At 45.2% G+C, this 13,612-nt stretch overlaps 1 protein-coding gene across 5 annotated transcripts in view; it reads left to right on the forward strand.

Annotated features, from left to right (window-relative positions):
* RERE (arginine-glutamic acid dipeptide repeats) overlaps positions 1 to 13,127 on the forward strand; it is a 254,957-nt gene extending 241,830 nt beyond the window's left edge. For 3 of the 5 annotated variants that reach the window (XM_075114260.1, XM_075114263.1, XM_075114265.1), the window contains 7 exons: positions 266 to 379; positions 1,288 to 2,672; positions 3,053 to 3,275; positions 4,522 to 5,245; positions 8,471 to 8,617; positions 8,799 to 8,979; positions 10,041 to 13,127. In XM_075114260.1, the coding sequence (XP_074970361.1) occupies positions 266 to 379; positions 1,288 to 2,672; positions 3,053 to 3,275; positions 4,522 to 5,245; positions 8,471 to 8,617; positions 8,799 to 8,979; positions 10,041 to 10,074 (2,808 nt within the window). In that variant the 3' untranslated portion in view covers positions 10,075 to 13,127. The remainder of the gene's footprint in view (positions 1 to 265; positions 380 to 1,287; positions 2,673 to 3,052; positions 3,276 to 4,521; positions 5,246 to 8,470; positions 8,618 to 8,798; positions 8,980 to 10,040) is intronic. The other 2 variants (XM_075114261.1, XM_075114262.1) reach the window with 2 other exon arrangements.
* Positions 13,128 to 13,612: the final 485 nt, after the last annotated feature.

Here is a 13,612-nt window from a genome sequence, read left to right on the forward strand (position 1 = left end):
TAGATGCAAGTCTTCTGGGAGCTGCCTCTGGCAGATGGCAGAATGCAGCAGCAGCTCCAGAACTGTTTCCCCTGCAATGTGTAACTGGACAGAGGGACACACATGTATTGGGTTGTTGTTACATACTGAACTTCTGATCAGTTCTTCTGCTCCATAGGAACCCTTCTTGTTCATTTGTATTTAATATGGTAGTGCCGGCATACACTCAATTTACCTTTGCATTTATATCATTGGTAACTGTTGTCTTCTGCTTCATTTGTGGCAGAAGATAAAAGAAGAGGTATCTTCTCCTCTCAAGAACTCCAAGAGGCAGCGGGAAAAGGCAGCTTCTGACACAGAGGAACCTGACAGGTCCAATGCCAAAAAATCCAAAACTCAAGTGAGTCCCACAGCGGAATGTTTTCTCTGAGGAGAATGGTTTGAGAGTGGGAGGGGGTGCAAACCTGGTAACAAACCAAAACATGAAATCAATTTAAGCCACAGCAAATTGTAACTTAATTTGCGGCTGGAAAGCAACCATGTTATAATGTGTTCCTTCTGTTGAAAAACAGTGGAATGATACGGGGTAAGTCCAGGAGTCTTTTTTTCGTTTGTTTTAATATCAGTATCAACCATAGAGGAGTATACTTGGATTATATTCCACCCCCTCTCCCCAATTTTTTTTTTTAGTTGAAATTTGGTTTTTTCCTCTTCTGTGGCAAGTTAGAAGACCTCCACTGGAGTTCTCTTAATTTAATGGTATCAAAGCTCAACTGAAATACTTTCAGGATGTCTTTTCAGCTCCATGTACCCGACCAGTTTCACTCTCTGCACAGGATTTGGGAATTCTGGCACTGAGCCTTCTATATTACAGAACCACAGAATGGTTGAGGTTGGCAGGGACCTGGAGATTGTTCAGTCCATTCACCCCCTCTGCTCAAGCAGAGCCACCTAGAGCCAACTGCCCAGGCCCTTGTCCAGATGGCTTTTGAATATCTCCAAAGATGGAGAGTCCACAGCCTCTTTGGGCAACCTGTTCTATTGCTCAGTCACCCTCACAGTGAAAAGATCCTCCTGTATTTCAGTTTGTGCCCATTGCCACTGGACACTGCTAAAAAGAACCTGGCTCTGTTGTCTTTGCACCCTCCCTTTGGGTATTTATGCTGCCTGTGCTGTTTTGAGTCCTGTGAGGTTCAAAGGGTGGTACTTGCATTTGTCTTTGCACAGCATGTGCAATAGGTTGCATGCTGGTAATGTTCCTTGTGCAGTTTTCTCATGCACAGTGGTTATTCTTCCCTCGCCCTGCAGGAGATCAGCAGGCCAAACTCTCCCTCGGAAGGTGAGGGCGAAGGTGAGAGCTCTGACAGCCGCAGTGTCAATGACGAAGGGAGCAGTGATCCCAAGGACATTGACCAGGATAACCGGAGCACGTCACCCAGCATCCCCAGCCCTCAAGACAATGAGAGTGACTCGGATTCATCTGCGCAACAGCAAGTGCTGCAGGCACAGCCCCAAGTGCTTCAGGCACAGAGCGGTTCTGGCCAGGCTCCTCCTCCTACACCACCTATATCAGCCCAGTTACCAACATCACTGCCCACAGCATCGAGCACTACGTCAGCCCCACCACAGGTCTCGCCATCGGCATCCCAGCCCCCTAGCCAGCCCCAGGCCCCTGCGCCACCACCTCCTCACTCTCACATACAGCAGGCCCCTGCTTTGCACCCACAGAGACTCCCGTCACCTCACCCACCTCTGCAGCCTTTGAGTGTGTCGCAGAGCCAGCCAACTCCTGCCTCTTCGCAGCCTCACTCGCAGCCTCCGCTCCACAGTCAGGCCCAGCCTGCCCCTCACAGCCTGCAGGCTCAGCCCCTCCTGCCTCATCCTGTACCTTCCCAGCCATTTTCCCTCCCCACTCAGTCATCTCAGTCTCAGGTTCCCCTTCAGACACAAGCACCATCTCATTCTCACTCTGCTCTCCAGGTTCAGGTAACGCAGCCTGTCCTGCCAACCGCAACCTCACTGCAGCAGGCTCAGCCTCCGCGGGAGCAGCCCTTGCCCCCTGCACCCATGGCCATGCCTCATATCAAACCTCCCCCTACTACCCCAATCCCTCAGCTCCCCACTGCTCCATCCCACAAGCACCCACCTCATCTTTCTGGCCCTTCTCCATTCTCAATGAATTCCAACTTGCCTCCCCCACCTGCTTTAAAACCTCTGAGCTCCCTCTCAACTCATCATCCTCCATCTGCACACCCTCCTCCTTTGCAGCTGATGCCTCAAAGCCAACCACTGCAGTCTTCACAAGCCCAGCCTCCTGTACTGACACAGAGTCAGAGCCTTCCCCCTCCTGCTAATCACCCCCCATCCGGACTCCATCAGGTATCCTCCCAGCCCCCCTTTTCTCAGCATGCATTTGTCCCAGGAGGCCCACCTTCCATCACCCCTCCTTCCTGCCCCTCCACTTCCACGCCACCCACTGTGCCGGGCATCCCACTTCAGACTTCCATCTCCACATCAGCAGCTTCTAGCGGGAACGTACCGGTGGTGACAGCCTGCACGCTACCACCTATTCAAATCAAAGAAGAAGTCCCAGATGAAGCTGAGGAGCCAGAAAGCCCTCCCCCTCCACCCAGAAGCCCATCACCAGAACCTACTGTGGTGGATACACCAAGTCATGCTAGTCAATCAGCCAGGTACGGAGGTTGCCAGCAGTGCTTCCTTAATGTGCTCCATTTTCCTGTGTAGCGGGGCACTCCCAAAAGCTGAGAAATTACTGTATTTTACATGTGCAGCTTGTCAGTGTCTCTTTCTAGCACGATTTCCCTCTGTTTCTCCGGAAGGGTGCTGTTTCAGCCAAGCATATTCAGACAGGGCATTACAGTTTGTAATTGCAAGACAGGTTTTATACTCCACTTGTTTGTGGAGTAATATGGTAAAATTACTTTTCTCGTGGCTTTTGCAGAAGCTGGTAGTGCTATCATATAAGTGGAGAGTGTTACGTTTTTGGACATATAGCTCTTAAATCCCAGGCTCTTGCACCTTTCCCAGGGCTAACCTCTTTCTCTTCTTTCAGGTTCTATAAGCACCTGGACCGTGGCTACAATTCATGCTCAAGGGCAGACTTATACTTCATGCCTCTGGCAGGGTCGAAACTGGCCAAGAAGAGAGAAGAGGCCATTGAAAAGGCCAAAAGAGAAGCAGAGCAGAAAGCCAGAGAAGAGAGGGAAAGAGAAAAAGAAAAAGAAAAGGAAAGAGAGAGGGAGCGGGAACGTGAAAGAGAAGCAGAAAGAGCTGCGGTAAGTCTATCTGTAGCTAAGAGCTGTTTAAGGGAGTTGGCGTGGTAGGATCTGACCTGGTCGGTGACTACAGAACGCAAATCCCCAGAAGTGCTGTAATACATGTGCAACCACGTATTTGCGAGCACGGGAGCCTTGTGTATTAAGCAAGAGCCAACCAGCTATGAGCACCTCCTGGCTGCCTGTGACTTCCTTCTCTTTAAAAGAAATGGAGAGTTTCTACACCTGGTCTTTCTGACGTGCGGGAAGCTGGTGCAGCGAGGGGTAATGAGGCCAAGTACTGCCGTTTACTCGCAGTAGAAAAGCACTGTGCAGATACAGTGAATGCCTTTGTGTACCTTGTACTACTGTGCCGGCACAATAGTGCTGTCTGCTAGCAAAAGGGGGTCTGAAGGCTTTTTAAATTTGGCATAAACCTAGTTAAAGGCTTGTAACTATTTTTTTATGGAGACACCCAAACTCCAGTTCTGGTATAAAGAGCTAATACAACTGTCAGAAAGGAATGGTTACTTCTGGGCCCACAGATTTGGTAGGCTGGTAATACATCATAGATGCTGAAAAAGAAGGTGCTACAGTCTTCCTATTCCATGGTGCATTTCAGAGATCTGAATCGTAGCTATGTGTTTCTGTAGGATTATAAAAGTCAGGATATAGCATCTGTCCATTAAGGGCTGTGTCATGTATGGGAGCTTTGCTTTATTTTGGGAATGGGGATCCTTGGGCAATTGCATGGATAAACCATGCTTATTGTGGTCCCCAGAAGTGCTGTGCTGCTCTCGTATGGGGGAGAGAGCAGGATGCAAAGTCCCGATGTGAAAGGAGCAGAATTTGTTGCACCTCGTGGAGGTGACTTTCCTTGGGTTTAGTAAGTTTTAGGATACAAGCAGTGTGGAGAGGAGAGGGAGAACACACTGCAAGTAAGACTGATAGTCCGTAGTGACATGGTACCAGCCAGCCGTTGCCCATAGCTGTGACATGTGCCAACTAGTTGCTGCTCTATTAACTGTAAAGCAGTTGGTGTAGCTTTGAGGCTGCCACTACAAAGTAGTTATCTTCTGGCCTATAGGGTAGACAGAATCCAGTTCTTCCCCAAACTGCACTGGAGCACACGACTGCAGGAGCCACAAGGCTAGCAGACTGAAATTGCTTCCTCTTAGAGCTCGAAGCACAAGAAGGGAAGTGTGTGCCTGCTGTGTTTTTAAGCCAAATGTGTTGAATTAAAATTCTCTTCCCCCATTCTGTGCAGCAGAAGGTATCCAGCTCCTCCCATGAAGGCCGTCTTGGAGAGTCTCAGCTCAGCGGGCCAGCGCATATGAGACCTTCATTTGAACCTCCACCGACGACCATTGCTGCTGTACCACCATACATTGGTCCAGACACACCTGCTTTACGAACACTCAGTGAATATGCCCGTCCTCATGTCATGTCACCAACAAACCGTAATCATCCCTTCTTTGTCCCCCTGAACCCCACCGATCCACTTCTGGCCTACCATATGCCTGGCCTCTACAATGTGGATCCCACCATTCGGGAACGAGAGCTGCGAGAGCGGGAAATCCGGGAGCGAGAAATCCGGGAAAGGGAGTTGAGAGAGAGGATGAAACCTGGCTTTGAGGTGAAGCCCCCAGAGCTAGATGCACTGCACCCAGCTACTAACCCCATGGAGCATTTTGCCAGGCATGGTGCACTGACTATTCCCCCAACAGCAGGACCTCACCCATTTGCTTCCTTCCACCCGGGTTTGAACCCCCTTGAAAGAGAGAGACTTGCACTGGCAGGCCCACAGTTACGGCCTGAAATGAGCTACCCTGACAGACTGGCAGCAGAGAGAATCCACGCTGAGCGGATGGCATCGCTGACAAATGACCCGTTGGCACGGCTCCAGATGTTCAACGTTACGCCTCACCATCACCAACATTCGCACATACACTCGCATTTACACCTACATCAGCAGGATCCCTTACATCAAGGTGAGCCCAGGGAAATGGGCTAGGCAGTTTCCTGGGGAGCCTCTCTCATGAGCTGGTAGCAGCAGTCTGCCTGAAACAGGCAAAGTGGGACTCTGGGATTCAAGTAGCAAAATCCCTGTTTGCTGCTATATGATGTGACTTCTGTACTGTATAAGGTTGTGATAACTGAAATGCAAGCAATTTGGGGGGGGGAGGGTGGACCAGTAACAACGATAAAGTACAGTGACCTTCGCTGAGGCTGCACACTGTCACTGTAAAAGGTTTGCTGTTTTGTTTCGGGGTTGGTTATTTTGGTTTTTTGGGGTTTGGGGTTTTTTTTTGTGTGTTTTGGGTTTTTTAAAGTACTGGAGTCCTAGAGCACCACCTTACAGTGGTGTCTGGTGTACAGGAGGTGGAGAATGAACTGGGTGAAGGGAATTCACTAGGAAAGATGTCATGAAGTGCTAACACTGGTAATGGCTGTTAACAAATTACAGCTGGGAAGGAGCTGAAGCTGGTGTTTCCATATAGGAGCTGAAAAGAAAAAAATAGGAGAGAAAGACTTCATCTCTTTAGCCTTTTGACATGCCAACCATCTGGCTTTAGTGGAGCTGAAATTCTCTGTCACAATTCTTGTAAGAACCATGTAAATTTATGGGTTGGCATCTTTTTAGCTACAGTGTATTCTATGTGTGGAAATTTTTCCCCCAGAGTGTTTAGTAGTCTCAAAAATGAACGCTTGCTCATTTCTAAAGCAAGCTACGTGGTTACTCCTCTAGAAGTCTGGAACCTGGATTCTGGAAGATGAGGCACTAAGCAGAATTTGTCTGATTTTCTGGTGGCAGGCTGGAGAGAACATAGCAAGCAGGCACCAGGTGCAGTAGCTGCTAAGTAAGGGGAAAAAAAAAGTCCAAGTATCTAAAAGCACAGCTTCTGGTGCAGCTGGCTACAAATGTAGTGTTGGTGCAAGCAAATATAGCATACTTTGCCTTGGAGCAATATGCATTAAATGTAGCTGGGATGTCTGCTTTCTGGAGTTCAGAAGGAATTTGGTTGCTCTTGCAGAAGCCAAATTGTATAGCAAGGAAGTCAGCAGGGTCTTGTGAGATTGTTAAGGGCTGGGGGGTTACAGGTAGGAGGCGATAGTGCTGAATATCAGGATTCTTAAAGCTGTCAGCTGTGGACTTTGAGACTCACTGCACAGATTAGACTGGTTCAGTCTGAGGCAGGTTTGCATACCCCATTGATAGCAGAAGAAATTTGTCGTAGGTTGGGTCTATATAAGGATTCTGTTGTCAGGTAAGTCTCTTATCACCTCTGTGCAGGTAAGTCTAGATATTCCCCCATTATTTGTTCTCGACAAAACCATGGCTAGTACATTCCCACTCTCAGTGTAGCGGGAGACTGGTACAGACAAAGCCAAGTCAATTCGGTGTCAAGTCTCTCACCTGTATTTGAGAAGTAATTTGGCTTTAATCTTGGGTGCCAGGTTAAAATACAGTTAGGGGCTCTTGAGTGTCTCCAAGTGGTTCCTGCTCCAGAGCAGCTCCATAGGTGGGTGAGGCCCTAAAGTGCATAACCCATATGTCGCCTTAGAGGGGGGATGAAGAGAGGGTAAAATGAGCACACATTTATGCTCTGTGCCAGATAACAGCCGAGGGAGAATTGTGTTAGCTGTGTTGTGTTCCTTTCACTGGCGGTTCCTCTGCAATCTGCAAACAGCTTAACACGCTGAGATTTCAGTTGAGCTGATGAGTAAGTATTTTTCAGGTTCTGCCGGTGTCATATTTTCCATCATATTGGGTAAAGTGACATCAGAGAGGTTGTCTACAGGTGTCCCTCTCCACACAAGGATGGTGACCATGTCATCTTTGGCAAAGGGTTTTGCCAACTTTTGGCCTATCAAGTAGTATTGGTGAAGTCAGAAGGATGCTTAAGAGCTTCTGTACTAAATCTCAGTAGTGATCTTCCAATTTTATGTGTGTAAAGGGGAAATAGGGAGAGAGTTTTGGGGAAAAATTTTCTGTGTTGACCATCTTTGTTGTGAAGAGATCAGAGTTCTCTTCAGAAAGAGAAGCTAGATGTCAGAGAACGATAGATAAAGGAGAACACATTTCCCTGTCACAATGCTGCAATGAAGCATTCCACAGTTCTCTCTGATGGTTTTGGGTTTTCTCAGTTTAATCTGAGTTGAGCATATTCCTTCCTCGGGTTGGGAGCAGATCTGTAATTCAAGTCACTTGTGCTCATAGACAGAAATGGGGTTGCTTATTTCCAAGAAATCTCCAGAAAAATCAGCTGAAACAATTTGGTTTGTAGCAATATGTTTGAGGTTAACCTGTAAAAGCCAAAAACAAGAGATTGCTAGGAGAGCAGTGTAGTAAAATTTGGCCCAGAGATCCATAGATTAAGAGGTGGCCTCACATATATCAGCTCTACAGAGTTGAAAATAAAGCTGATGCGGATTTGCCCAGCTGCTTATGGTTTTGGCTGGGTCTTTGTCTCTTTGAATCCTTTCTGTTTGTTGGGATAATAGCGGCCTGTTCCCCGGGCCAGTCCGTTGCACAAGCACACCAACACGCAGTGGTAGGTAGAGGTGGGAACAAGTGGTTGGGAGGTAAAGGCTGAAGAGCAGATAGCTTTTCTCCAGAGTCCACTTAAGGTGTTTGACAGGGTGTTTGCACTCTGAACACAGGGTAAAAAATGTAATTATGGTAAGAATTGGGGGGGGGGGGGGGGGGGAAGGCTGTACAGGGGAGAGAGATCTTGCAAGGCTAAGCGAAGGTAAGAGCTGTAATCCTTCTTTTAAGTCTCCAATTGCTGAACAGATTTCACAGCAATGTCTCAATTTGCCCATGTTAGGCTCAGCAGGTCTGATTAGCCAGCACTGCTACAATGTGTATGGGACAAATGTGGAAGGGACATCTGAAAATAAAAGCTTAGGTGGCTTAGTCACTTGATTTTTTTTTTTAATTTATTTTTTTCAATACCGTGTGGTGGATTTCTTTTTCTTGCAGAAATTGAAATCCCTGGGTTGTTTGTTTAACAATTAACTGTTTGGTAAGCAGATGTCACCTGAAGATAGAAAAGTGGGTTCTAAATTGGATGGAGCGAAGCTCCTGGTAATTACATGCCAGTTAGGCCAAATGCTGATCCAGCTCAAGGCTAACAGGGCTTTTGATCTTCCAACAATGAGCAATGCTTGCCAAAGCAGTTGATTGCTTGCTTTCTTTCCTTCTTTTAAAGGTTCAGCAGGACCTGTTCACCCGCTGGTGGATCCTTTAGCAGCTGGACCCCATTTGGCACGTTTTCCCTACCCACCTGGGACCATCCCCAACCCATTGCTAGGGCAGCCACCTCATGAGCATGAAATGCTCCGACATCCAGTCTTTGGTGAGAGCATTTTATGGTCCTATGCAAAGGTTGGCTCTTGATTGTCATCTTTTCTTCTGGGTTTTAGCATTTGTTGGGAGGGGAGTTGGTGGAGTTGAGCTGTAACTTAGGTTACAGCCAAAGGTTAGTTGGGACAGCTCTGCAGACCTCAAGTGTCTAAAAATGGGCAACTCTCTCTTAGGTACTCCTTATCCACGAGATCTGCCTGGTGCCATTCCACCTCCTATGTCAGCAGCCCACCAACTGCAGGCCATGCACGCTCAGTCAGCAGAGCTGCAGAGACTGGCAATGGAGCAGCAGTGGTTGCATGGGCATCCTCACATGCATGGTGGTCATCTACCAAGTCAGGAAGATTATTACAGGTGAGAGGTCCAATGAAAGCTTTTGGAGACTGGGTGGTGCTACAGCTTCCTTCATCTTTCTCCACATTCCATCTTTTTTTCTTCTGAATTACTGCCTTTCTTACTGTGTGCTGAGTTACTGTCCTGATGCAGTTATGGAAGATGGTGAAAGCTGTACTAAGACCTAATTTTAGCACAAGTGATAGGGCAAATTGGAGCTAGGTCCAAATTATTGGCACAGGGTATAGACTAGTTGCAACGTTGACGTTGCAGAATTACCTCTGGGGTTTTTAGTGTGATACTTACTATGACTGCTGCTTCCACATCTCTCTCTCATTTGAGAACAGTGGAGGAGAGTGGGTAAAAGCTGTATGAATGAGAAGAGGGGAGGACTTCAATAAATCTTAAGAAATTACTAAGGGCGGTAGGAAGTTGAAATGTGTGAATAATACAGATCCTGCATTACCGGCTGAGAATGCCTAGATGAATCTCGTGAGTTCTTTCTCCCCAGAATGCTCCATGGGGTCGATAGTAGAGTGGTTCTTTTCTTGGCCTACCTTATGTGATGCCACCTCACTTCCTGTTTGGCAGTGACCGCTGACAATATGTTAGCTAAGAAGAAAAAGCCACCAGTACCTAACAAGGGTCATTCCGGGTGCCTGTGGGTAGCAAGGGTATCTACGAAGCGGCATGTTAAACACCCACCCTGCACTGCTTTACTCTGATGCTTCAGTCCTTGCTTCCCCTCTCCAAAGTCACGTGCTGGTCTCGTGCCACGGGGGCAGCCAGTCTGTCATATCTATGAGCACAGATAAAGCTCAGGCGTGATGAGCTGGCACTAGTGATCTTGCTCACGTGTAAGGAGCGCTTTGGTAGCAAAAGGTCATCGCTTCCTCCCACAACAGACAGTGTTATCGCTGCTGTTACGATGGCTCTCGTTCTTGTGCTGAAAGCTCACAAGTCCTGTTGCAACCTCTGTTCCCTCCAGGGCGGCCGGGTGAGGTCAGCAGGAAGGCAGGCTCTCTCTGAAGTGTCGCGACACCTCCTTCGTTTTGTTAAAATGAGTTTTCTTTCTCTTTCAGTCGACTGAAGAAAGAAGGCGACAAACAGTTGTAATAAATTATTTATTTGTAATGCTGGCTATGGAAACCCCAGTCCTTGGGAAGGAGTGGAACATTTTTACATACAATAAGAGCTACAAAAGGAAAAGAATATCTTATAAAGATTTCTTTATATATTTAAAACAGAACCAACCACCCAACAAGTAGAGACTTATCAGCATAGTGTTCGTTTGTAGAGAAGATTTCTCAAGACTGGTGTGGGTCTCCCTGCATGACAACGTATTCAGAAGCCTATTGAAAATACAGGACTGTGTGGAATATTCAGAGAACTTCCTGCAATCTTGGTTTTTTTTCTTTTCTTACTAGTTTGTTTTGAGTAGGTGCTAGAATCAGGTTCACAACACAAGTCACTGTGCGTGAAGAGACACTCAATGCATCTATAGCTATTTAAAAAAAACAAGGATTGCAAGTAGGTGACATAACAAGCTCTGAATTGAAGTGCTATAATAATAAAAATCTACTTTTATTTTAATACATTGTAGGAAATCTTCATAATTTTAAAGAGAGCTCAGTTCTGCAGCATGGCTTTTTAAGTCTGTAAATAACTTTTTTGGGTAGAGGGGAGAAACAAAACAAAACAAAACTCCAGAAACATTTATCTTGATTTTCAGTAACATCACAAATAGTGAATTCCTACCTGGTATTGACAGAATACAGAGTTGATTTTTTAATAAAATATATATATATAATTATCCCTTTAATTAAAGGGAATGATGGGTATCAATAATTTCAAATGGGTAAAAGCTTGAAATTTGGTTTGATATCAACAATAAGCATTAAAGGGAGCTGCAGGGATAATGTTGCAAATGACTGTTTCTGTTCTTGGTTTTTTGGTTTGTTTGGGTTTGTTGGTTTTTTTGTTAGTGTTACATCTCTCTGTTCTGCAGATGATTTCTGTTGAGTCGGGTTTCTCAGCAGTACAGGTGTCCCTTGGAACTAGCTTACCCTTTTGATGCCTACTTCAAGGATTAATTTTCAGCGTGGCCATAATACACTTCTTTCCTATTACCTTTTGAAACTTAATCTAACTACATTGGTTTTAGACTTTAGGCAAAGGTTCAAAGAAATAATCTGTTCTAAAATCTCTTTTTAAAAATGTTCCGTGGCTCAAACTAGTACAGCCAGAATTTTGTATGCATGTGCATATTTTCGGAGGACGTGCTCTTTCTGGCCTCTTACGTTTGATAAGTTCTTAAGAAAAGTGGATAGGCAACTCAGTTAGCGTTCTTAAAGTTGTTTTGCAAAGACCACTCTGTACTTCTCTTTGACTGTTATAGCTTTGGTTTTGTAAGCAAAAACTTTTTAATTGCCACGAGTGTTCTGTATCTCAGGAACTTACTGCTTTTGGATTAACCGGTTATATGGACAGTAACATTTACTGACTCCCAACACAACAGGTCCGTGCAGAATAACGCCTGTTGGCTAGTTCCCATGTGGATGGTAAAAGGAGAGGAATACACAGAAGGCCAGTGAGCATTATTTTGGAGACAGCCCTGCTTACTGTCTAGGCAGAATTTTTTTCTTTTTTCACTGTTTTGCCATGGGTTTTCTTTGCCAGAGCAGAGGGCGATACAGCCGACGGACATCTGAATCTGCTGGCCGTTTTTTTCTGCTGGTGCATAACTTCCCCCCCCATTCTCTCTCTTAACTCACGAGTGCTCTCTCTCTGCTGTTGTAAACTGTTCAGTGTGATGGTTGTGTCATAGGACTGTACTGAGCCATGTTTGATAAACTTGTAGTTAATCATACATTCTGATGGAAGGCATGGCATGCGCAGTGCTTTACCCACCTCGTGGGTCTCAAAACGGCATCAGTGCCCACAGATTACTGTCGGACAGTTAGTAACATCAATTTACAAATTAAAAATATGCATTGGGATGTTCTGGGTCGACTTAAGCCAAGAGTGTGTAGGGGAGAGAGAGGAGGACTATTTCAGCTGATGTTGATATTCCTTTTTTGCTGTCCTCCATTCCAGATTTCTCAGTGCTAAAGAGCTACACTAGCCTTTAATCAGTTCCATCTGCTGTATTTGAACTCTCTGTGAAGGTATTAGGAGGAACAGCTAATGTTTCTGAGATTTGGAAACCGTGAGGTCAATCTAGAATCGAGAATTGCAAAGTCTTCAGTCAATCCCTTCAGTCACTGTCTGCAGTGATCAGGTGAAATGGTTTTCTTCTGAGTAACTTTTTTTTTTTTACTTTTGCTAACAGTAGACTAGGTAGTAAGATCAGTCTGCTCAGCAGAGAGAGTGCCTCAGTTTAAAGGTCTAATTAGGCACACTTCAGTTAAACCTCCCCTCCTTGTTTTTACCATGTGGAATTTGGGAGTTTGGGGGAGTTCAGACATTTCTTCTGATCCTTCTCTTTTGCTGTTATTTTTAGCTATAGCTGTTCTTAAGGAATTTAAAAAAAAAAAAAAGCTAATTGCCTCCCATGGTTCTCTCTCCATCTGTTTTTTTTTTTTTCAGCTGAAGTTTGCAGCCTGTTCAAAAGCTATTAATTGATATCTTTTTTTTTTTCTTTCCCCCACCCCCCCTGGATTCTTATAATCTGGGGGGGGGGAGTTTTTGTTCACATCATCCAGCAAATAAGCACTGAAATTCTTCCATTTTAGACCAGTGATTAACTACAACTTTACATGCAGTGGTTTTTGAAGCCACCTTGGTGTTCGATGCCCTGTTAAAACAACCCAGACCTTTTGATTTTCTTTAAGAAATCTCTCTTATTTTTCCTCTGATTTGAAAGTTTATTTTTTAATTTTGCTTTAGTGTTTTTGAAACGTCTCTCTTGTTCTATGTCGTCATGGTTGAGCTTGTTTCACTGCACCGTTAAAGCAGAGTGTACATTCTGACTGCTACATTTATATATATCTTGAAGCTTAATGTATATATGAGTAGTTTGCCATGGGATAACACAGTGTAAACAGAGTAGAAACCCAGAAATCGTGACTTCTGTGTTCTCTCCATTTGAGTATTTTGTAATTTTTTTGAAATATTTGTGGACATAAATAAAACCAAGCTACACTACAGCAGCCAGGTTTTGCCTGCAAGCGAAATGTGTCTGTTGATTGTTGTTAGTGGGGAAAGAGTTATTTTCATCTGGGATAAAATGGGATGCCGGCATGGCCATCTTGTTTGTTTCAAAGCTGTCTTGTCTGTCTTGGCTTTATTTTTTCTTTCCTTGAGGTCATTTCATTTTTAATATACAGTAGGCAAAACACCAACATCATGTCCAGTTCCAGAGTATATTCCGCCTCCCTGAGGCACACTTATGCTCTAGGGCCATACTGCATAACTTTGGTATGTTTTTCCATAAGTTCAGTCGTCAAACTGATAAGGATGAATGTGCAAGGGTGTTTTGGCTGTCATGACTTCAGGAGCTTTCTGTGTACAGTAGTAATATATTGTAGCCATTGATCTGTTTGAGCACAAATAAGTCGTTAAAACGAAGCATGTGGATAAGCTCTTATTCCATCAGTCAAAGAAGAGTAAAAAGACGAACTTCTAAACCAGAGAGGACAATTCCCCTAGTTTC

This window comes from Phalacrocorax aristotelis, chromosome 19 (genome assembly GCF_949628215.1).
Source record: "Phalacrocorax aristotelis chromosome 19, bGulAri2.1, whole genome shotgun sequence".
NCBI classification, from domain to species: Eukaryota; Metazoa; Chordata; class Aves; order Suliformes; family Phalacrocoracidae; genus Phalacrocorax; species Phalacrocorax aristotelis.